We start from the raw sequence: 24,765 nt of genomic DNA on the forward strand, positions 1-24,765 counted from the left end.
TAGTGAATTCCAGGCCAGCCTGAGGTAATGTGAGACCCTACCTCAGAAAACCGAAAAAAATAATAATAATGATGTGGAGCCTAGGCATGGTGGCACACACCTTTAATCCCAGCAATCAAAAGGCAGAGGTAGGAGGATCATCATGAGTTCAAGGCACCCTGAGACTATATAGTGAATTCCAGGTCAGCCTGGGCTAGAGGTAGACTACGTCAGAAAACCAAAAAAAAAAAAGTTGAGAAAGTGATTGAGGAAGGCGCACATGCATGTGTACCCATATACATACCAAAATGCTTACACATGTGCACACACCACACACACATGAAGAGAAGGAAGACCTTCCTTGTCTGTACCCCAGGCTCTCATAGGGTCCACATGTGACCAGCCGTTGGAATACTGGATCATGTCAGTATGGAAATTTCCATCATCACAGAAAAGTTCTGTGGGACATACTACTCAAAAGTCCCTGGAGTATCAGAGGTCTCTGCGGGCCAGTCAAGTTCCCGCCCATGAACCTCATCCCCATCCGCCACCAGTAGAGGTTAGAAAACCATCCTTATTAAATCAAAAGCTTAAATCAAAGCCTAATGTGGTGCTATCTAAACCGCCCCTCTGGTGCTGGACATGCAGCTCAGTGGGCCAAGTGCTGGCTTAACATGCGCGAGCAAAGCCCTGCGTTCAGTCCCCAGCAACATATAAATCGGAAGTGGTGGCTCACGTCTATAATCTCAGCCCTCTGGAGGTAGAGGCAAGAGGATCAGTAGTTCAGTCATTCTTGCTACATAGTGAGTTTGAGGACAGTTTGGGATCCATGTGACCTTGTATGACAAAAATTAAAATGACCCTCAGAGTTGTGCCTTGGTGGTAGAGCAATACCTACTGTGCATATGTATAAACCCTGGGTTCCAGCCCCTCAAAAAAAAAGGAAAGAAAGATGGAAATCCAGGCGTGGTGACACACACCTTTAATCCCAGCACTCTGGAGGCAGAGGTAGGAGGATTGCCGGGAGTTCAAGGCCACCCTGAGACTACATAGTGAATTCCAGGTTAGCCTGGGCTAGAGCCTGGGCTACCTCAAAAAACCAAAAGAAAAGAAAAATGGTTGGAGAGATGGCTCAGCAGTTAAAGCACTTGCCAGCAAAACCAAAGGACCCAGGTTTGATTCCCCAGTACCCACATAAAGTTAGATGCACAAGGTGGCACATGCATCTGGACTTTGCAGTGGCTAAAGGCCCTGGCACCCATTCTCTCCCTCTATTCTCCTCCTCCTCCTCCTTCTTCTTTTCTCTCTCTGTCTCATAAATAAATGTTTTTTTCAATTTTTTTGTTTATTTTTATTTATTTGAGAGCAACAGAGAGAGAGAGAGAGAGAAGCAGATAGAGAGAAAGAATGGGCACACCAGGGCCTCCAGCCACTGCAAACAAACTCCAGACGTGTGCATCCCCTTGTGCATCTGGCTAACGTGGGTCCTGGGGAATCGAGTCTCAAACCGGGATCCTTAGACTTCACAGGCAAGTGCTCAACCGCTAAGCCATCTCTCCAGCCCTCATAAATAAATGTTTTGAAAAAGAAAAACAAGGGCTGGAGAAATGGCTTAACAGTTAAGGCGCTTGCCTACAAAGCCTAAGAACACATATTCAAACCTCCAGGTCCTATGTAGCCAGATGCACAATGACACAGCTTGCAGTCTCCCACATACACACAAGGGGGCACATGGGTCTGGAGTTCGTTCATAGCAGCTGAGAGACCCTGACATGCCCATTCTGTCTCTCTTGTTCTGCCTGCCTCTCTCTCTCTCTCAAAAATGAAATAATTTTTTTAAAAAAGGAAAGAAAAAGGTAAATTGAAATGTCTCTCAAGAAGTAGAACTCAGTGTGACTATTCAGAACAAAATCAGAATGCTAACAAACAGAGAGACCTGGGCATAGAAGATGATTAGAAGAAAGGAAAAAAGGTGTGAAGCCGGACGTGGTGGCGCACACCTTTAATCCCAGCACTCAGGAGTCAGAGGTAGGAGGATCGCTATAAGTTCAAGGCCACCCTGAGACTACATAGTGAATTCCAGGTCAGCCTAAGCTAGAGTAAGACCCTACCTCAAAAAACAAAGATGTGGAAAAGAAATGCAGGGGATCTTTTATTTCTAGTGATACTAAGTGGGACGGGAAGCTGGAAATCCTCCTAAATGAGATTTGCTATTTGTGATGAAATATTTAAATCCCTTCTCTGCTGCATATATATTTTCCAGAAGCACTAAATGACAGTTTCTTTTTTAAATTCATTTCTTTTTCATTTAAAATTTATTCTTGATGACTTCATCCATGTTATAATGTATTATGATCATATTCATCCTCAATACCCTCTCTTACCTTCCCCCCACTCTCATTAAACCCCTTCTTTCCAACTAATGACCTGTCTACTTTCATGTCCTGGCATGTGTGCGCATGTACGTGTGTGCATGCGTGTACGTGTGTGCCTGGCTGTGTGACCCACTTAGTTCAGTTAGTGTTGCTTGTGTGAACAGAAGGTTATTTACTGGGGTACCAGCAACTTGCCGCTGAAAAGCATGACTCTCCACATGGTTTATTGTCAATAATTATAGAAGTTATCAATAAAAAAATAAAATTAAAGAAATTACAAATTTTAAAAAAAAGCATGACTCTCCCTCTCCCGACAACCACTGTCTGCTGACAGATCCTCTGGGAGGAGTGGGGTCTCGTGAGCCACTCCCCATCCACGAGTGAGTGGTGGGGGCTCAGTCTTGCACAGGAAACCCCGGCTGCTGTGAGTCCACAAGTATAACCCGGCTGCTGTGAGTCCACAAGTATAACGGCCGTGTTGTATTTAGAAGACAGAGATCCGCAGCATTCCTCTCCATCCTCTGGTCCTCACCTTCTTTCTGCCCCCTCTTCAGCTAAGTACCCTGATCCTTGGCGGGGGTGTAGAGTTGTCATTTAATCACTTTTTCTCAGCACTTTCACCAGCTAGTACCACTCCATTAATCTCCTCGGCCCACTACAAAAAGAAACTTCTGTGGTCCAAGGCTGGGAGCAGCATTCATCTACGGATAAAAACAGAGATATGCAAGGGGCAATGATGGGCTGGAGAGATGGCTTAGCAGTTAAGGTGCTTGCCTGCAAAGCCTAAGCACCGAGGTTTGATTCCCCGGTACCCACATAAGCTAGATACACAAGGTGAGACATGCATCTGGAGTTTGTTTGCTACAGCTGGAGGTCCCGGAACACCCTTTCTCTCTCGTCTCTCTATCTGCTTCTTTCTCTCTCTCAAATAAAGAAATAAAAATAAAAATTTTAGGGGCTGGAGAGATGGCTTAGTGGTTAAGCACTTGCCTGTGAAGCCTAAGGACCCATGTTAGCCAGATGCACAAGGGGGCCACGCATCTGAAGTTCGTTCGCAGTGGCTGGAGGCCCTGGCACTCCCATTCTCTCTCTACCTCTTTCTCCCTCTGTCTGTCACTCTCAAATAAACAAATAAAAATAAACAAAATTTTTAAATTAAAAAAAATAAAAATTTTAAGGGCAATGACAAAGTTCTGCTGAGCAGGAATCAGTCACACTTCTGGCAATGTAAGGGAAGTACCCAGATCTTTATCCAGCTGCTGTCTCTGCCACTCTGCCCCCAGGAGCAGGCCTTCAGCGACTTGGGGGCCAAGTGCAAAGGATGCCGACACGAGGAAGTCATCCAGCGACAGAGAAAGGCCTTGTCAGAACTCCGCATCAGAATCAAAGAACTGGAGAAGACCAGCTCTTCCAGTAAGTTCTCTCTTCTCTAGTCCAGCTGGGCACACCAGAGCCCACGGTGCACTTTGGGGACTACTGATTTGTCAGGACCACCACCCCCATCATCTCATAATCAGAAGGACATTATAAACACATAGAAAGATTGACCAGCCCCAGCCTCAGAGTCAAGCGCAGGCCCTGATGTTAAATAAATAGGACATCATAAAACATTCACTATTGTCCTCCTTCTTATTTCACTGGGGCCCCATGGGAACTGTTTCAATCAGTGCTGGGGGCCGATGCCTGGGCAGGGCGCTGGACACTGGTGCCCAGGTTCAAGTCCCACCCTTGTCTCCGTGGCTGGAAGGCCTTAGGTGAAGTACACTGTCAAGGCCTCAGCCTCCTGTGTGGCCTTGGACAAATCATCTAATCTCCCTAAGCCTCCATTTCCTCATCTGCCAGGGAGTTCTCGAGGATTAAAATAGGTCCCCGGTAAGTGAACTGTAAGTCACAACTAGGGGGATCCCACGAAATAACTTCTCCCTGAGTGTAAATTATTTCTTTTATAGATCGTAAGGACCACGTGAGTGAATCACTGCTAGAATTAAAGGCCCTCAGAATGGAAAAAAACGTCCAGAAAATATTGGACGCAAAGCCCGACTTGTCGACTCTCTCGGGATTAGAGATCCAATTGGTAACCAAAGATTGTTTGTCTGCAGTGACTGGCATGTGAAGTGGGTGGGCAGCAGGGCAGATACCATCCAAGCTGTTTGCCCTGACAGGGCCACACACCAGTGGTTCAGAGCTGGGTTCTCCCTAAGGGGCAGATGTCTTGTCCTCGCTGATCAATAAGTTATTGGGTATTGGCACAGAAAGGTGGCTGGCCTTCTATCCAACCTGTGTGCAGGACAACATGTCATTGCTTTAGCACTGGCCCAGATGGGCCATCGAAGTATAAAAGTCCCCCTCTTCCTATGAGGTATGATATCTTGCAGAAAATGTCCAACAGGCAAATTGATAACATTATGCTGTGAGTTTGCCACTCACTGTAAACCAAATATCCAGCCACATGGAATGTAGCTGATCAAGAGATTACAAGTTCTACAGCCAGAGGATCGGTGCCGAACCCCAGCCTGACCCTGTCCCTGACCCTTCCGGGGCTCCATTTCTAGCTATAAAATCATGGCAAAAACTGAAAGGAGAGCCATCCAGGCATGCTACACAACAGTTGGGAGGTGGAGGCAGGAGAAGCAGGAGTTGAAGGTCATCTTTGGCTGTATAGCAAGGTCAAGTCAAGCCTGGGCTACATACGACCCTGTCTCAAATAACGCACCCAGAGCGGGGCGTGGTGGCACACGTCTTTAATCCCAGCACTTGGGAGGCAGAGGTAGGAGCATCACCATGAGTTCAAGGCCACCTTGAGACTATATAGTGACTTCCAGGTCAGCCTGGGCTAGAGTAAAACCCTACCTAGAAAAAAACAAACAGGGCTGGAAAGATGGCTTAGTGGTTAAGCACTTGCCTGTGAAGCCTAAGGACCCCGGTTCGAGGCTTGGTTCCCCAGGTCCCACGTTAGCCAGATGCACAAGGGGGTGCACGCATCTGGAGTTCGTCTGCAGAGGCTGGAAGCCCTGGCGCGCCCATTCTCTCTCTCTCCCTCTATCTGTCTTTCTCTCTGTGTCTGTCTCTCTCAAATAAATAAATTTAAAAAAAAAAGAAAAAAGAAAAAAACAAACAAAAAACACCTGGAAAGATAGTACAGTCCATAAATTATGTACCTCATATGCATTAGGAACTGAGTTCAATCTCTAGTGCTTGTATAAAAATACATATGCAAAAAAACGATCTGAAATGATAAATTCTGTGAAAGCACTTAGCCCAGTACCTGGCTCAGACTGCTGGTGTTATTGCTAAATGATTCTATTCAAGAAAAGTTGAGACCTTCCTAAAGGACATATCTTAATCTGCCAGGATTTACAGAAGTGATTTATTGTGAAGTTGAGGTGACCTGTAACCTAAATGGACGCTTGACTGGGTGTTTGATGGACACATGAAAATGGACAGCTCAGGTCAGCATCAGTCACAGGACCACAGCTGGACCTAAAGCAGAGTGAAGCTTCTAGAATGAACAACAAAGACATTCTATCAGAGCCAACATTCTGTCCACTGATTTTTCTGGACATTTACCAGAATCCAGGAGAAAGGTCTTTGGAAATGAGCCAGGGTCTGTAATGAACTCACACCCTCATTCTCCAAAGTTGGGTGTGAAGGGTTACTCTCCAAGTGGGAGGTCAGTTAGACCCCATGGCCTGATCCTTCTTTCCAAACTGACCTTCCCCTTGGAGATGAACCCATTGCTGACACCAGACAGCAGGAAACCTCCTTACTCTCTTTTTAAAATCCTCCATCCAGGGACTGGGGAGATGGTTTAGCCATGCAGGGGTGAGGACCTGAGCTCAGATCCCCGGCAACCCACATGGATGCTGAAGAGGCAGATCCAGGACAAGCTGGCTAGATAGACTAGCCAAGTCAGTGAGCTATGGGTTCAAAGGAGAGGTCCCACCTCAGTAAATAAAGTGCACGGTGACAGAGGAAGACACCCGAAGTCAACCTCTGGACCCCACACGGATGCACACACATGCAAACGGACATACACACATACTAATGCAAACAAGTCAGCACTTGAAATTATAAGAGAAGGAGCAAGAGGAGGAGCGTCTGGTGTAGATGGATGCTTATGGAGTACCGGGCATTGAGCGGAGCCCTCACCGGCCCAACCTCAGCTCACCCTCTGGGCCCCATTCCTTTTCATTATCCCCATTTTACAGATCAGAAAAATTAAGGCTTCAGAAGACCAGGTGCTGCCTCACCCAAGGTCCAAGGTCACAGTGGTAAAGAAGAACAGAGCCCGCATTCTGTCTCTGGCAGTCTGCCCCTTGTACTCTGCTAGTCTGAAGAGGAGCATGAAAGAGGGGATCCTGGAGAGGGGTGCAGAGGCCTCAACCCAGGCTGACGCCTAGGTTATTTTGCAGCAGCCTGTCATCTTCAAAGACCCTCTTTCCTTCTCATCTTGATAGATAGCTGTGTCCACTCTCACCTATCACAGTCACGTCCAGGTGTTTATGTTTCTGTGACAGGGTGTGTCACTGGCATTTCTCATCTCAAGGGGTCACAGAGCAGTACCCACAGACACTGAGAACCAGCATGTCCATGAGGTTCCTGCTGAGGGCTTAAAATCCAGTTGGGTTCTGAGGAGACTTCCTACAGCCACCCATGGTTCTCTACACCTTCTGCCTGGCCCAGTGACTGGCCCACGTTTCCATGGGCCAGCTGGCTGATGAGAGTCTTAGGTAGAAACCCCACCTTGCATCATCTCAGGAAACGGTCTGAGGGAGCCTCACCCACCCGGAGAACACTCGACAGCACGCACAAAACACCTCGTACCTGACGCGTGGAAATGGCATTCGTCTTGCTACATACACACTTTCATTCTCTCAACATGCTATCCTGTGCCACCGTGTGCCCAATGCCATGCTAGGCACAAGAGATGATCTGCACAGACAACATGGCCCCATCTATCTGGAGCTTGTCAGAGAGACCAGGACTTCTCAGCCTTGGAATAACTAATAGTTGAGACTAGATGGGTTCTGCCCAGTGTGGGCAGAAGGGGCTGTCCTGTGTGCTCGGGTGTTCAGTGGCATCTCTGTCCTCCACCTATTGGGTGCCATCTGTACTCTTCCTTCTCAGATGTGTCCGGACATTGCTCACCATCCCAGGGGATGGGGGCAAGATCTCCTCCACTGAGAGACAACGTTTGAGAGGGAAGACAGGCAGGGATCAGAGAAGGAGCCAGACCATGTATAATTTCCCGAGTCACTCTCTGAAGGATGGGAACACAGTTGCAACAGGAGCAGATGACAAATGACTCAGGCTAGATCTTCAGGAACCAAAATTAAAAGCCTCTTGAGTCACCCTTCTTCTGTTCCACGTTACTGGGATGAACTTCCAACCAGACAGTTTATGAGAGGAGGGGTGTATTTTAAGTTTACAGATTCCAGGGGAAGTTCTACCACCAATGACTGAAGAAACTGGCTCCCTTTCATAGATCCAAGCAGAGAGAAGGCACCAGTCAGCACCTCAAGGGCACACACTGCTCTCCACACACCTCCGGGCTGGAATGAAGATTTGCCCTCAAACACACCTTAGGGCTGGGCCCTGGGATCCACCCCCAGTGACACCTCCTCCAGCTGCCTGCTGGAGCCTTAAGCAGGAAGCTTAACCTTAATCAAAACTACCTGAGGCTGGGGGGGAGGGGAGGAAGTATGTTCACATTTAAACAACCACAGCTTCTGTCTTCACCCAGGACTGTAGCTTCTGCTAGTAGACATTGACAACAAAATACCAAGAGAGAGTCTTGATTTCTTTTTTATTCCAGCCTCAGAATGGCCTTTTCAACTCAGAGTCCACGGAGAAGTCAGGGAAAATGGACACGGCCGATGCCTTAGAGCTCAGCGAAAAGCTGGTGTGTACACACGGCAGCGGTGCCCCTCCCGCTTACGACCCCGGGCTTCACAGTTAACCACAGGATCATTGACTAAGTATTAACCTCCCAGGCCCATCAAACTGTTCCAATAACTCTACAAGACCCAGCCTACTCCCCGGCGTGGGTCAGAAACCACGCAGCCACATTCCTTGCAAGTCTGGTAGTTAGAATAAGTGTTGTGTCTGCTGGCGTCTCTCGCCAGTTCTGCAAAAGATCTGATGTGGGGGCAGGGAGGGAGAACAAAAGGCCCAACTGCACTCCCAACACACTTGTTTGTCCCCTGTGGCTGCAAGAATGAACTAGAATCAGACGGTGACCTGACAGCAGCAGTGTGGCCTCAGGCACTGCCCCTTACCGGCGACCACTCTCCTTGTAGTACATGGACATGAGCAGAACGCTTGGGAGCCTGATGAACATCAAGGACATGTCAGGCCATGTGTCCATGAAGCACTTGTCCCCCAAAGAGAGGGAGAAAGTCAACCACCTCCGTCAAAGGGACCTTGACCTGGTGTTCGATAAGATCTCCCAACTTAAGACCCGGCTGCAGAGGAAGGAAGAGCTCCTGAAAGAATATGAGCGTGACCTAGATCAGCTCAGGTAGCACCCATGTCCCCTGGCTAAGCATGGACATCAGCAGACCTCCGGGCTGGGGCAGGTCAGAGGCCAGGATACTGAACAACTAAAACACTGGGCAGGGAAGAGGTCCAGTGGGGCAAGTCTGTCCTTAAGAAAGCAGCAACTCGAGCACCTTGCTTCTCCGTCCTGTCCGCTCTCCATGTGCCAGCTGCATGCGTTCGGAACCTTCAGCACATGTGTACCTTTGAGAGTTCGATCACTTCCCCAGGAGTGTCAGGCCCTCGCCTGCACCCTAGAACGTTGGGAGGGGCTGGTAGCACACCCCGACCACCCAACGCTGCACCCACCAAGCTGGTGAGCTGCATTTTCTGCCCCTCTGCTCCCCAAATCTTGTCACAGCCTCCTATGTCAGCCCCAGCCCCATATGGAAAGATCTAGAGAGACCCTTGGTGGGACCTGGATGGTGAGCGGGCGTGAAGGCCAAAAAGACTGTCTTTCCATGCACCCAGGCAGAGCAAAGTGTCCGTCCAGATGTACCAGTCCCAGGTCGCGAAGCTGGAGGACGACATCTACAAAGAGGCCGAGGAAAAGGCGCTGCTGAAGGAGGCCCTGGAGCGCACGGAGCACCAGCTGCACCAGGAGAAGAGGCTCAACAGGGTGTTCAGACAGAAGGTGAGCACCTTGGCCCCTGAGCAATAGCACGGTGAGGCCCGGCATGGTGGCACACACCTTTAATCCCAGCACTTGGATGGCAGAGGTAGGAGGATCTCCATGAGTTCAAGACCACCCTGACACTACATACTGAATTCCAGGTCAGCCTGGGCTACAATGAGACCCTAAAAATAAAATAAAATAAAAATAAAAAATAAGAAAAAGGAAAGAAAAATAACACAGTTAGTCTTAGAAGGATCCAACCAGAACATGACAAATATTCAATAACTACTGAGTGAATGAATCAACAGATAGGTGGATGGTAAGTGCGTCCATGAGGGTAGATGAACACTGGATCTATGAATGGGCAGGTGGAGAGAGATCCTTACAGAACATCCTCTGGTGCATCCTCTGGTACAGAGCAGACGAGAAGAGCTGGGTGTAGTGGACTCAACTGCACCAGAAGGTGCTGGGAATGTGTGATTCAGGGAGCACTCAGGAAGGGAGGGGGCCCCATGCCATGACAGCAGCCAAGTTGCAAAGAAGAGCTGCAGTTTGCCCACTGAGGGTGTGGGCATTCCAGGCTGAAGGAGCCACACAGGAAAGTTTAGAAGTTGAGAGGTTTGTTTCCTGGCATGACATTGGATATCACAGTGGCATAGTACAAAAGTTGGTCACTGCTGGGTGAAATCCCGCCCTTCATTAACTGTATGGCCTTATACAAGGCTCTCACTCGCTCGCTCGCTCTCTCACTCTCCCTCTCTCTCTCTCTCTGCCTCACTTTCCTTGCCAGTAAGTGGGGCCATAAGATTCTGCCTATCAGAGCTGCCACAGGAATTAAATTCAACACGTGTGCCCCTGCTATCCAAGTTCTCACTGTCTGAACTGAGAGGCAAATCGTTTCAGAGGGGAAGAGGTGGCATATCTTGTCTGAAGTGCTCAGCCCAGACCAGCTGCATGCTGACCTCCTCCATCTTGCCAGTTGCCTTGTTTGCCCAGCTGAGTTCCCCCATATCATGGCACCAGTAACCAGCATCCGACCAGCTTCAGGAGCTCTGTTATCCCTGTGCCCACGGCCTGGTTTGGTGGAGGGGTGTCCTGGTGTCCTCTGCAAGCTGAGCCTGCATCCATCTGCCTCTGCTCTGCAGCACGGCTCTGGCCAACTGCTGAAACACTGACATTTCAGAGTCGGGCGCAGACCTCGAGCTGGGATCCGGCCAGGGAGGAAATGAACCGCCACCACCATCCATCTCTTCATGACCAGGCCAGGACCAGGTGTGGTCCTGTTTTACAGATAAAGAAATGGAGCTTTGGAGGGTTAAGAGATTTGCCCAGATTCACACAGTAACTAGCAAATAGGACTGGGCTTTGATCCCAATTCTCTCCAGCCCTGATTCCTGTGTCAGACACTGGGCAGATTCCCTTTATATTTGCTAGGTATTTTGACTTTGGAGCTGTGTGTGTGTGTGTGTGTGTGTGTGTGCGCACATGTGCACTTGCATGTGAACATGAGTGTTTAGTGTATATGCCTGCATGTATGAATGTTTGTATATGTGTGACTGCGTGCGTACATGTGTGAGTGTTCACATATAAATGACTATAGGGGTGTATATTCATGTGCACTTGCATGGACATGATTGTGTGTATTGTTTCCTGAGCTCTGGGACAGCCAGGTCCCCAGAGAAGGAAGCTGCTCTCCATCCAGGAAGCACAGCTCAGGTGGGCTCTCCTCAGAAGCCCACCCCCACCCCAGCAGTGAAAGCAGCCTTCCTGCTCAGAGAGGCCCCAGACACGGCAGCTCATACTTGTGGTCCTGAATTAAACATCACAAGCTGCATGCATGTGCCATAGGCTGCCTCCAGCAAAGGATAGACAGGGTCCTGCTGCACTGAGCCAGGCCAGAGGAGCCAAGGCAGTTCAGAGGTAGAACATGCCCTTTGATGTGTCCACAAGGGAGCCTGGGCCTTCTGGAGGTGCCCCCTGGGGCTTGGAAGTCCAGGTCCCCAAGCAGAGACACCCAACTACAGACTAGGATGGCAAAGAGTCCCCCAAAAGCCCATTGTGGCGTGCTGGCTGAAAATGTAAGAAAACCTGAGGATTTACATAATCAGAGCCTCATGCATTATTCATGGGCCGCCTCATTCCTATACAGTGCAGAGCCATCCAGCAGCCTGTTGGCACCAGAAGTCCTTCTGCGTGGGAGATCTGAAGTGGCCAAGTTCAACCTGCACCAGGGGTCCCAAAGGAGCTAGAGCTGGGGTGTTGTGCGTTCACTGGCTTCCCAGCGTAGGGCAGCGGATCACATAGCACTGATGATCTCGTTCGTGCAAGCCTACCAGCTGACTGCACCTGCTCCACACTGCACACGCGTGTGCAAGGGGAATACCTAGGGCAGCCTGCTCAGAGAAGAGAAACTAAGGCCGACAGAGAGGGTCACAGCACCTGGCTACCCAGCAGCCCCTGTCCAATACCTGTGCTTCCCATCCCCTGCACCCTTGCATGCTCCCATTTCGCCCTCCCCCACCACCCACCATGACTCTCGGGGTCCTTCCAGGGCTCGGGTCTGCATCTCAGGCCTGTTGCTAAACATGTTGTCAGAAACTCCTGTTTGTCAAGGGGGGTGGAATCCTAAAGTTGCGCTGGGTTCTGAAGGGAACCTGCGCACGTCTGTGGTGGTATCAACTCCTTCCCAGGAGTTCTTCTGAAAAATAGAAGCTTGCCAAGCATGATGGCAACATGCCTTTAGGCCCAGCCCCTGGGAGGCTGAAATAGAAGGATTGCTATGAATTCAAAGCTAGCCTGGTCTACTGAGAGAAGTCTAGATCAACCTGGCCTAAAGTAAGACCTTGCCACAGGTGAAAAAATGTTACATTTAGTATTTTCTCAAAGAGGCTTAACTCTTTAAAAGAGTGGTATGGGCTGGAGAGATGGCTTAGCAGTTAAGGCATTTGACTGAAAAGCCAAGGGATCCTGGTTCAATTCTCCATGACCCACGTAAGCCAGATGCACAAGGGGGAGCATGCCTCTGGAGTTGGTTTGCAGTGGCTGGAGGCCCTGGTGCACCCATGCTCTCTCTCCCTCTCTCTGCCTCTTTCTCTCTCTCAAATAAATGTATATATATATATTTTTAAGATTTGTATAATATTTTATGACCAGTTTATAAAGATGGACTCACTGAGACCTCAGGGATTAAAATTTCTCACCCGGAGCTTCAGATACACCCTTCCTTTCAGACACACCCATACACATCAATGTCACACCCATTCACACCAATGTCACACCCATTCACACCAATGTCACACCCATACATACCAATGTAACACCCATACACACCAGTCACACCCATTCACACCAATGTCACACCCATACACATTAGTCACACCCATTCACACCATTGTAGTTTTTGTTGTTGTTTGTTTTTTGTTTTGGTTTGTTTTGTTTTGGTTTTTCTAGGTAGGGTCTCACTCTGGCCCAGGCTGACCTGGAATTAGCTATATCGTCTCAGGGTGGCCCCGAACTCATAGCAATCCTCCTACCTCTGCCTCCCAAGTGCTGGGATTAAAGGCATGTGCCACCACACCCAGCTCTGGTTGGGTTTTTTTGGCAGGGAGGGATTTTTTTGTTGTTGTTGTTCAATGTAGTTTTAATATTTAAGCATCTTTCACCATATAGAATTGTCTAGAATGAAAAGTCATAACCCCATACTAATACAATTTTTCTTTTGTTTTTAATGTTCATGGTCTTGGGTTACATAAGGAAATTTTCTTGTTGTTGTAGCCTAGACTGACCTGGAACTCATGCTGTGGTTCCATGCTGGCCTAGAACTCACAGCAATCCTTCTGCTTCTGCCTCCTGATTGCTGGGATCAATGGTGTGTGCCACCATGCCCAGATATATAAAGACATTTTCATACAAGTACATGCTGTAGGCTGAGCACCTTCCTCCCAGTATCGCCCATCCTCCCTTTCTCCTCCATCCCATTAGCCCCCTTTGAGTCTCTATACAGTTTTACTCTAAGGTCATATATGTATACATGATCTTATGTATCCATTCAAAATCTAGGAACCACAATGAAAGAAAACATACAATATTTCTCTTTAATTCACTCCATGTTAATACTTTTTTTTTTTTCTGAGGTAGGGTCTCACTCTAGCTCAGACTGACCTGTAATTCACTATGTAGTCTCAGGATGGCCTCTAAGTCTTGGCAATCATCCTACCTCTGCCTCCCGAGTGCTGGGATTCAAGGCATTTGCCACCACACCCAGCCCCATGTTAATACTTTTGACTGTGCAATGAGACTTGATAAAACGCTGGGAAAAGCTGAGTATGGTGGCACACGCCTTGAATTCCGGCACTTGGGAGACAGAGGTAAGAGGATAACTGTGAATTTGAGGTCAGCCTGGAACTACAGAGTGAGTTCCAGGTCAGCCTGTGCTAGAGTGAGATGCTGCCTCTAAAAAAAATTTTTTAATTAAAAATCATGGGAAAGCCGGGAGTGGTGGCGCACACCTTTAATCCTAGCACTCGGGAGGCAGAGGTAGGAGGATTGTTGTGAGTTCGAGGCCACCCTGAGACTCCATAGTGAATTCTAGGTCAGCCTGGGCTAGAGTAAGACCCTACCTCGAAAAACAAAACAAAACAAAAAACTCATGGGAAAACCTCACGATGAACACTTACAGAAAGCTATCTGGTCATGGTCTCTGACCCTGAGATACATGATAGCTGTCTCTATGAGTAAAATGTTCTAGGCTGTGATTAGTACAGTCTACTTGGTACATCCCAATAAGGCAACTTTGTCCCTCAGAGTTAAGAGTCAAGGGCTGGGGAGATGGCTCAGTGGACAACTCACTTGCCACACAGCATGAGTACCTGGGTTTGGCTCCGCAGAACCCACAGAAAAAAACAGACACTATAGCAAGTGTCTGTAATCCCAGCATGCCTAATAGCAAGAGGCGCGGTGGAAATGGGAGATGAGCCCAGAGCTTGTCGAGCAGCGAGCATAGCTGTTAGAGTGAAGAACAGGGGACTGTGCCTCAAGTGAAAGCTGACACCCCAAGGTTACTTTCTGACATGCACCATGGCGCACACTCACCTGCATTCACACACGTGAACACACACCCCCCGGAAAGTTGTTTTCTGGGGCTGGAGAGATGACTCCACAGTTAAGGCACTTGCTTGCAAAGCCTAAGGACCCAGGTTCAACTCCCCAGGACCCACATAAGCCAGATGCACAAGGGGGTGCACACACCTGGAGTTTGTTTGCAGTGGCTGGAGGCCCTGGCGCGCCCGTTCACCCTCTCTCTCTCTCTCCCTCTTTCTCTCTCTGTTGCTCTCAAATAAATAAAAAGTTTAGCCGGGCGTGGTGGCGCACGCCTTTAATCCCAGCACTTGGGAGGCAGAGGTAGGAGGATCACCGTGAGTTCGAGGCCACCCTGAGACTACATAGTGAATTCCAGGTCAGCCTGAGCCAGTGTGAGACCCTACCTCAAAAAACCAAAAAAAAAAAAAAAAAGTTAAAAAAAATTTTTTTATGTTGTCTTCTGACATGCATTGTGGCACGCACTCACCTTCACTCACACACATGAACACACACACACCAAAGTTGTCTTCTGACATTCTGTGGCATGCTCTCACCTGCACCCACACATGTGAACATACATACACCCAAAAGTTGTCTTCTGACATGCACCATGGCATGCACTCACTTGTGTTCACACACATGAACACGCACACAGTAGAACACATGGGGCACATGAACACTTGTGCCCTTCAGTGACTGGAATGTGATTTTATCTCCAGTCCTCGGGTTCCCACCAACAATCGCAACAGCAGGACGTACTTTGTGGACCAGTGGGGAGGGCTGAGTGGCAGAGTGAAGGCCGTGCCTGGCCCACAGCAAACTCAGTTACTACACAGAAAGAAAGGCAACTGCCTCCCAGCTGACCAGCCCAGCAAACGCTGAGGCTTTCGCCAGCCCCTCCTAAAGCGGGCAGCTCCTTTGTGAAGCCTTTTCTGGTGGCTGAATACAGCTGGGCTGGGGCCAAGAAACGGCTGCTACTTTGTGTGAATGGCTCAGATGGGAATTTTCAATAGAAAGCATTGAAACACTTGGGAGCTGCCCTTGGAGAAGCACACCAGCCCTTTCCCGCCCTGCATGAGAATTCAAAGTGTGAGAACAGTTGAAATCGGTGGCTGCTTATGGCCAAGGGAGCAGCTCAGCTCCCTTTCAGGCTCCAGACAGTCAAATCCCAGCTTAGGGGTTTGGCCACAGCTTTTTGGGGTGGTTTTAATTGGGCTGGAGCCCCCAAAACCTCATCAGTTTCATTACCTTAGAATCCAGTTGCATTACCTTCAATCAAACAAGGACATGAATGTAAGGTTCTGAGCAAGGGCTGAGGACATGGCTCAGTGGGTAAGAGCTCTTGGCATGCAAGCATGAGGGTCTGAGAGGGTGTAAGAGGGCCTGAGTTCGATCCTCAGCACCCAGTAAGAAGCTGAGAATGGCCAAGTACACCTGTAACCCTATTCCTGTAAGAGCGGAGACAGGAGAATCGCTGGGGCTCCCTGGTTAGCCATTCTGACCAAAGCCATCAGCTCCAGGTTCATTGAGAGATTGTCTCAGGGAAACAGTGGGACAGCGTTAGAGGGGGACATAGGTGTTCTCCTCTGGCCTCCCTATGCATATGCATGGGCGCACACATCTGCATATACCCACTTGTACACACAAGTGTTTATACCACACGTACATCATACTTCATACCACACCTCACATACTATGCACAGTGGAAAAATACAATAAAACCCTAAACAAATAGGACCATTTGGGGCTGGAGAGATGGCTTAGCAGTTAAGTGCTTGCCTGTGAAGCCTAAGGACCCCGGTTCAAGGCTTGATTTCCCAGGACCCACGTAAGCCAGATGCACAAGGGGGCACATGCGTCTGGAGTTTGTTTGCAGTGGCTGGAGGCCCTGGTGCACCCATTCTCTTTCTATCTGCCTCTTTCTCTCTCTGTCTGTTGCTCTCAAATAAGTAAAAATAAACACAAAAAAAGGACCATTCAACACATGCTGTCACTCTTATCAACATTCCAGTTCTGCTTAATTCAATGTTTTTTCCAGTTACTGTTTGCCTCAGTCCTACTGTGTTTGTTTGTTTGTTTGTTTACAAAGAGCGAGAGCAAGGAAGAGAGAGAGAGAATTGGCTAGGGCCTCAACCACTGTAATCGAGCTCCAGTCGCTTGTGCCAGCTAGTGGGCATGTGCGACCTTGCACTTACCTCACCTTCGTGTGTCTGGCTTACATGGGATCTGGAGAGAGATGAAACATGAGTCCTTAGGCTTCACAGCCAAGTGCCTTAACTACTAAGCCATCTCTCCAACTACTACTGTGTGTTTTTGATCGAGGAATGGAAATTGGTAGACATTGGATGGGAATGGACTGGGGCTCAGGATGCCACCCTCAGGCCCCCACAATAATAAAAAAATAAGAGCCAGATAGATAGGATGATGCAGTCAGTGGATAAAAGGTTCTAAAGAAGAGGGGCTCCCCTCACACCCCACGTCCTCTGGAATTGGGGGGAAGTGAATCCAGCATCTCCCTGAAGCCTGGAGGTATTCCCTGGATTGGAATAGTGAGGAGGGACCAAACATTCCTTCCCCTGATATTTTCACTCAGGAGCGATTAGAGGAGGCAAAAGAGCGGAGAAATGCCAAGGAGTCGACATCTTGCAACTGTACCTTCAAAGAGAACGAGAGGCAGGTAGGAGAGGTGCTGTGCTCAACAGCCACACGCTAAGAAGTCCTTACGAAGGGAGAGTAAATGCCAGCTGTGCCCGTGCTGCCCAAGGGCACCTGTGCTCCTGCAGGTCTTTCCTCCCAGCTCTGCCCCACCCCTGGACAAAAACCTAAGAGGCAGGCGAGAGTGTAACCCAGGGTCTGCGGTGAGAGAAGGCAGAGGGCACGCCAAGCGTCCTGTTAGCTGATGGGGAAAACAGCCTGGGCACTAAGTGGTTTGGGGACCTGGAACAAAGTTCCAGAAAAGAAGAAAAGGGTAGAGTGGGGAATCCCAGGACTCTGTCAGAAGGAGAAAGCAAATGGGGAGGAAGCAGGCACAAAGTGGAGCCTAAAACAGGAATGGAAATTCCGACGTGGGCTGAGGAGATGGCTCAACAGGTCAGAGTGCGCACTGCAGAGCATGAAGACCTGAGGTGACTCCTCAGCGCTCTTATAAAGAGCTGCCTATGGCCCCAGTGCTGAGGGGGCAAGAGATGGGGATTGCTTGAGCTCCCTGCTGGGCTTTTTTTTCTTTTCTTTTTTTTTTTCAATTATTTATTTATTTGAGAGCAACAGACACAGAGAGAAAGACAGATAGAGGGAGAGAGAGAGAATGGGCGCGCCAGGGAACTCCGGACGCGTGCGCCCCCTTGTGCATCTGGCTAACGTGGGACCTGGGGAACTGAGCCTTGAACCGGGGTCCTTAGGCTTCACAGGCAAGCGCTTAACCGCTAAGCCATCTCTCCAGCCCCTTTTTTTTCTTTTTAAGGCCGGGTTTCACTCTAGCCCAGACTGACCTGGAATTTGCTATGTGGTCTCAGAGTGGCCTCAAACTCACGGCTATCCTCCTACCTAAACTCCCGAGTTCTAGGATTAAAGGTGTGCACCTCCACACCCAGCTTCCTGATTAGCCATTTTAACTAAAAACCAGGAGGCTTCAGGTTTGATAAGTGACTCTGCCTCAGGAACAGAAGGTGGAGGATGATAGAAGGTACCTAACCTCGTGCTCTGGCTCTGGCTGCACACTGCACAAGTGTCTACACACACACACACACACACACACACACACACACACACACACACATACATATTCTGATTGCAATGCCTCCATACCTGCAGGGGGACATCACCTAACCCAATGCTTCCTGGCAGCCAATTGTAAACAGAGAACCAACTTAGTGGCCAGTTCCTAGTGTGTAAGAAATAAAATATATGGGATGTTCACAGCATTTTAGAACAAGACCCACCCTGGGCATCCTCTAAGAAGGGACTTGTGTGATTGAATGAGCCACGCCCCTAAGAATAGCCATAATGCCGCAGAAACACGGCATCAGCCCAGCCACGCCTAAGAACAGCTCTTGAGACAGACTGACATAACCAATACCTCGTGACTTCGGTCAAGCTCAGGGCCCCTTGCCACTGCAAATTCACTCACTCCAGATGCATGCGCCACTTTGTGCGTCTAACTTTACATGGGTACTGGGGGACCAAACCCAGAACAGCAGGCTTTGCAGGCAACAACTTTAATGGCTGAGCCAGCTTCCCAGTCCCGAAGGATGTGACTTTTAACATCCCCAACCCCACCTCACCATAGCAGCTCTCACTCATGTGTTTGGTCTGCTAAGGTCCTTGTTGGCTTTGCTTGGGTAAAAGGTTCTGCTGGAGGGCAGGGAGAAAGAGAGAAGGAAACAGAGAGCAATGGGCAGAAAAAGAGGCATGAGTGAGAACTGGTGTGATGCAAAGGAGCCTGATTGGCATCTATCCCTAGTACTACAAAAATAATAAATAATAAAGGAAACCAAAAAAAAATCACCGCTTTATAATACCAGGGACTTTGGATGGTGACCATCATCTGATCCTCCTCCCTCTAAACTCGGTTTGTAATGAACCTCCAGCAGCTGCAGCCTCAAGCCCTTCTGAGTGGAAAATACCTACAGGGCAACTGTGAGCTAAATAAGGCCCCAGTGCCCTCACAGACGGTTGCTTCGGGAGTCTAGAAAAGACTTATAAGCACTTATTTATTTGCTGTCCCAAAAGACAGTCCCTCTCACTTCCTCCATGAGCATCAGGAAAGTCCAGTGGGGTTGCCAGATTTGGGGTGGAGGGGAGAATAGGACATCCAGTAACATTTGAATTTCATGGGGCGGGACTGTTGTTTTTGCAATGCTGGGGATGGAACCCAAGGTCCCCTGCATGCTACACACGTGTTCTACCACTGAGCTACGCCCTCAGCTCATGCATTCCCAACAAACAACAGTCATTTATTCTGAGTGTCCTCCAAGTACCGCATGCAGATATATTTACATAGAGATCTGTTTTCGTTCTGAAGTTTGAATGGAGCTGGGCATGGTGTATTTTCTCTGGCAACCTACCAGCAAGTATTGACTGAACACCAACTTGGTGCCAAGGTGGGAGGTTCCACAGCAGCTGTTCACAAAACAGCTGCCTGCCAATGTGCTTCGCCTGGCTCCTGGGCTGTCTTTTGATTTGGGGTTTTGGGGATGATTTTAGTAACATCTCAATACAGGGCATATCCACAGAATGTACTATGTTTCTGCTTCTCTGAGAAACTTGAGAGATGGGGACACAAGACCCACAATCCTCAGGAAGGGCACAGACTCCTTGTTTACTGATGCCACTAGTATACCCCTTTCTCTACCCTCCTGGCCCCTGGAGAAGACATCAGATTGGTGACCCATGGGACCACAGGGTTGTCTGGGAACTTCCTCTCCCCAGTCGCCTTGCAGGTTCATTTACTGCCATTGCCGCAGAAAGCCTCAGCTCACTCCTGCACCTCTGGAGGCCTTTTTTGTTTTTTGGTTTTTTTTTTTTCCGAGATCTGTTCCTGATGTGCAGGGTCTAGACCACACTGGGGCTGTGAATGAAACCCAGTGGGGGAGGCCAGAAAGATACCTCAGCTGTTAAAGGCACTTGCTTGCCCGTTAAATGCAACCTGCTAGCCCAGGTTAGCTCATGGCTCAGTTCCCCAGTATCCATATAAAGCCAGATGTACAAAGTGGTACATGTGTCTGGAGTTCATTTGCAGTGGCAAGAGACCCTGGCATGCCCATAGTCAGTCTCTCTCTCCCTCAAATAAATAAATAATATTTTAAAATAACATCAAGGAAACAGCATGCTCCAGACTAGGGCTGGGGCGACCATGGCTTCCCTCACACATCCACTGTGGGGCAGCTTAAGTGGGGATTGTAGGGTACCTGAACCCTCTGCCCACGCCTTGCAGAAGTGTTCAGATGACCAGCCTCCTCCTAATTGGAATGTAAACAGACATCCCTGCTGCCAGAGGCCAAGTAGTTCCCCCCCCCCAAGCCCTCTTTGCCCACAGGTCACTCCTTGCCCACCATCTCAAACAGGTAGCCTCTTAAAGTGGAGAGGATTCCTCTGTCTTTGATGGAAGAGACAGAGTATGAACTTTGGCTAAATGTCATCACTGTTTTCTCCGCCAGAGACACTTGTTTGTGGAAATGGTGAAGAACAAGATCCAGAACCCAAATTTGCAGGTGAGCCACAAGTATGGGAGGGGGACGGCGGAGGTGTCACTGGCTAGAGCAGCTTCTGCCGCAGAGTTCGCAGGTCTGCACCTCAAGCCGCTGAGCATCTTCCCATCTCTGAGCAGACATCAGCAAGTGTCTTAACTCCAGAGCCCGCCCTCCTGCCTGGCCTTGAAATCTTGATCCTTATACCTCAGCTGAGATCATAGGAGTGAGCCACCATGCCCAGCTTTATTTGTCTTTGAAGCCTTCATGGAAGCAGTGTTGAAAACCTGTCCCAGGACACTTCTGGAACCTGCCATCCAGTCTGAAGTAGTTCATATGTGGTGTTCAGAAGGAAGCCAGGAACCCTGGGTCTTGCAGAGGCAAAAGTTGCAGCCAGGTCGATGCCTATAGAGTTAAGGATGTGTATGGCTACATCACTGCATCTCTCTATATGTCACTATGAGACTCTCCTATACTGATAGCCTGGAAAATAAAACATCTGCAGAAATGAACCCGTGCGTCACTGGCAACAACACTACTCAGTCTTCCATGCAGGGTGTGCTCCAGCAGAGTGGAGATGGAGTCCCCAGTCCCATTCCTATAGGGGCAGAGAAGTGCTTGCGGGGCACCCCGGGACCTCGGGAGAGAAGGGGAAGGAGGACTGTGCAGGAACGTGTGGCACATGCCAGATGAAATTGATGGTGGTAATGAAGAATGGCCTGGATTCCAGATTTGAAAACGGAACTCCGTGTGCCATGAGCTTTTCTGAGGATCCACCTCTGACACCATGTGAGCCTGGTGTTTCTGATCTGGAGACTGATGTGGACCCTGAGTTGCACCCAGGGGAGGAGGATTCATGTGTATGGAGCAAGTCAGAACTGACACGTTCTGAAGGCCCGCTTGGATCACTTGAATGGTGCCCCGTGCCTCCTGAAGAGTTGACCAAGGCATTTGATTTCTGAAGAAACAACTCAGGAAACCAAGAAGCAAAGGAAGAACTGCAAAAGAGGTGGGCACAATGGCCCATGCCTGTAAGCTGAGCTTCCAGAACGACTGAGGTGAAAGTGTCGCTTGCCTCCAGGAGTTTGAGTCAAACCTATCTTGAAGAACTAACCCTGTTTTATAAAGGAAAACAGCAATTAATTCTTAAATGTAAAAGTTCTTTTATGTAACTCCTTTTACATAGAGACTTTGAAAAGGATCCCACCCAATTCCATGATAAAACAGAAATGGATATTCTTTAAAAAAAAAAGGAAGAAAGAAACAGTACAGTAACCCCACATCTTCTGGGAACTAAGAGCTTAGTTATGACGGGCATGGGCAGTTCACTGCATCTCACCCCCTCTGCCCAACACTTTCTGGAGTGGACATGGTCCCAGCTTTCAGGGGAGGGGTCTTATTGTCCCAAACCACAACTAGGAGATGCCAGTGAGACCCAACGCAGAGCCGACACGCTGAGTGCTCATCCCAGCCTTCTGGATCGCAAAGCTGCTGTCACTCAGGTGGCATTTCTCTCTCTAATGTCAAGGAAATGTGCAGATTATTTTTTTTCAAGAGTTTGAGAATCAAGAGTATGAAAATGTAAATATGCCAGCCTTAGAACTGGAACCGCCCCAATTCACATTCCCACCTCACAGAAAGCAGAGGCAAGCTCTCGGAAGCTTAGGAGCTAGACACACTTCCGCTGAACGCCAGAGAGGGGGTAATTCCACACTTGATGAAAGGCCACCAGTTACTTCGAGACAGCAAAATTATCACTGGAAAAAACAGATCGTCCATAAAGGGGACATTTTTAGAGTTCAAAAGCCCCTTCTCAGTCAACACCCTTGTCCCAACCCCCGACGATGGCTGTTGCTCAGAGCAGGATGTCGGGATACTGGCAGGACAGAGCATCCTGAGGGTCTCTTAGAGCTGAGACGTTTGCCCCCAGCACGAGAGAGAGAAGTCGACGGGAACCACCCTGCAGCTAGGTTTTTCCCCACAGCCGCCTACAGGTAGAGGATGATGTCTGGAGGACCCTGGATGTGGGGATGCTATGCTTCTCTGACACGTGGAGGTCCTGGGATGTCAGGACTCCTCTGGGCTGAAGAGAAGGGAAGCTTCACTAAGAGGAGAATGATTATATTTGCCTCACTGCAGGATGCAGGACTTCAAAGTTTGGGACATAGGACCATACGGTGCAGAAAGTTTGCTCTAGGCTCCTTGCAAAGTGAGGGCCTGTCTCCTCTCCTAGCGTGTCTGGAGTCCTTAGAGAAATGGTGTCCATGACCACCTGGGGAAAGAGTCCATGGAAAGTCTCTTCCAGTCTTGCCCTCTCACGGCTCCCTCATCTGTAGTGTCAGAAGTGTCTCTGCTTCCCAAAGCCCTGTGGCTTGTGTTTCCTACCCTTCAAAATGCCGCGGTTTGATTTCATTTTCATTTAAGTCACTAGTCTTTTATCATTGTTTTTGGATTACATGCTTAAGGGGAAAATGTTTCTAGTGTCAAATGTTCTGCAAAATCTCCTAGAGACCTGAGTGCCTAGAGTAAACTGCCAGGGCTCAGGGCGCTGGAAAGGGAGCGAGAACAGCAGAGGCTGTACCTGGCTGTGATTCCTTCCACAGACATGCGCTTGTCGTTTGGTTGGTTTTACTCTATGTTGTTTGACTTTGAGACGACATCTCCTATGTCGGACCTCCAGCTAAGCTAGAAATGCTGGGAGCCTGGGATATGGCAAGCAATTCATGCTTCTCCACTAGAGACAATGCCAGCCCCAAGGGGGCAAACACATTCTTTACATGTAAATCACCAATACATATACAAGTTTGATAAAAGTACACACACACACACACATTCCTAATCTGAAAATCCAAAATCCAAACTTTCTGTGTACTGACACACACACACACACATATATATATATGATATATATGTATATATATATGATATATATGTCATAGTATATATACAGACATACAGTGCTATCTGTGAGATTTTTTTATCTCTGCCTGGAGCCAATTTTTTTTTTAAGTAAATGCAAGCACAAATAATTAATTTGGTTGGAGTGCTTTGAAAGCAGAGACCAGTGGGCAGTGCTCCAGAGCCTCTATCTAGGGCCCACCCAATCCGAGCCAGCAGAGGCTTCTGAAGGAAGGCATGCTTACCTGTGGCTGGGTGGGAATGGGCTGGGCCCGGAGGTTGCCTGAAGCAGCCAGCCCCACGTCTGTTTCTGCCTGAGAGCAGTGCTTCTGCAGGACTGCTTCTGACTCTTAGGGTGTGGCCTGTGGCAAATTGAATGCAGGGTGCTCTCTGGATGGCCGTGGGGCAGGGCTCTGCCAGGCTCCTCGGCCCCTCACGTGGGCATCAAATCCGCAGGCCCTCGGGCCTCATCTCCCTCTGCTTTTTGGGTTAGTCACTGCAACTACTTGCTACCGCCCCTTCTCTTGTTGGGTCAAATAAACACCCCAAAATCCTTTCTACCCCTGCTCCTGGCAGCCACAGGAACTATTTTTAAGCATCTTTTGGGCTCCTGCTCCACAACATGTCATTTGGGAAGCAGCTTCCAGCAGCAATTTTATTGAGCATCTGGTGAAAAGGAGTATAAAGGAAAGACTGCAGAAGGATCAGGAGTTCAGGGTCAGCCTTGGCTACATAGAAAAAAAAGGCACACATCAGAGGCTGGGGAGAGGACTCAGTAGAAGTATGAGTACCCGCGTTCATACCCATAGGGCCCACATAAAAGAGGAAGCCAGAAACCACACTGGGTTTCCGTCATCCCAGCATGCCTTCTGGGAGATGGATGGGAGGCGGAGACAGGAGAACTTCCCAGAAGCTTGCAGACCAGCTGGCCTGGTGAACAGAGCAATGAGCAATGACTGACTCTGCCTCAGAACGTGATGGGGGGGTGACAACCAACACCTGAAAGTTGTCTTTTGACCTCCACATGCACACTGTGGCATACACACAGACCCCCCAGAAAAGAATTTTCAGTGCTCCCCTCAGCCACTGGCTCAGG

The 24,765-nt window shown here is 48.9% G+C and overlaps 1 protein-coding gene across 1 annotated transcript in view; it reads left to right on the top strand.

The window, feature by feature from the left end:
* Fhad1 (forkhead associated phosphopeptide binding domain 1) overlaps positions 1 to 24,765 on the top strand; it is a 136,725-nt gene that overhangs the window by 111,078 nt on the left and 882 nt on the right. Inside the window, exons 27-33 of the mRNA XM_045150005.1 lie at positions 3,638 to 3,767; positions 4,304 to 4,428; positions 8,170 to 8,256; positions 8,654 to 8,874; positions 9,363 to 9,525; positions 17,180 to 17,263; positions 20,742 to 20,795. Coding sequence (XP_045005940.1) covers positions 3,638 to 3,767; positions 4,304 to 4,428; positions 8,170 to 8,256; positions 8,654 to 8,874; positions 9,363 to 9,525; positions 17,180 to 17,263; positions 20,742 to 20,795 — 864 coding nt within the window. The remainder of the gene's footprint in view (positions 1 to 3,637; positions 3,768 to 4,303; positions 4,429 to 8,169; positions 8,257 to 8,653; positions 8,875 to 9,362; positions 9,526 to 17,179; positions 17,264 to 20,741; positions 20,796 to 24,765) is intronic.

Source organism: Jaculus jaculus, chromosome 5 (genome assembly GCF_020740685.1).
Source record: "Jaculus jaculus isolate mJacJac1 chromosome 5, mJacJac1.mat.Y.cur, whole genome shotgun sequence".
Lineage (NCBI taxonomy): Eukaryota > Metazoa > Chordata > Mammalia > Rodentia > Dipodidae > Jaculus > Jaculus jaculus.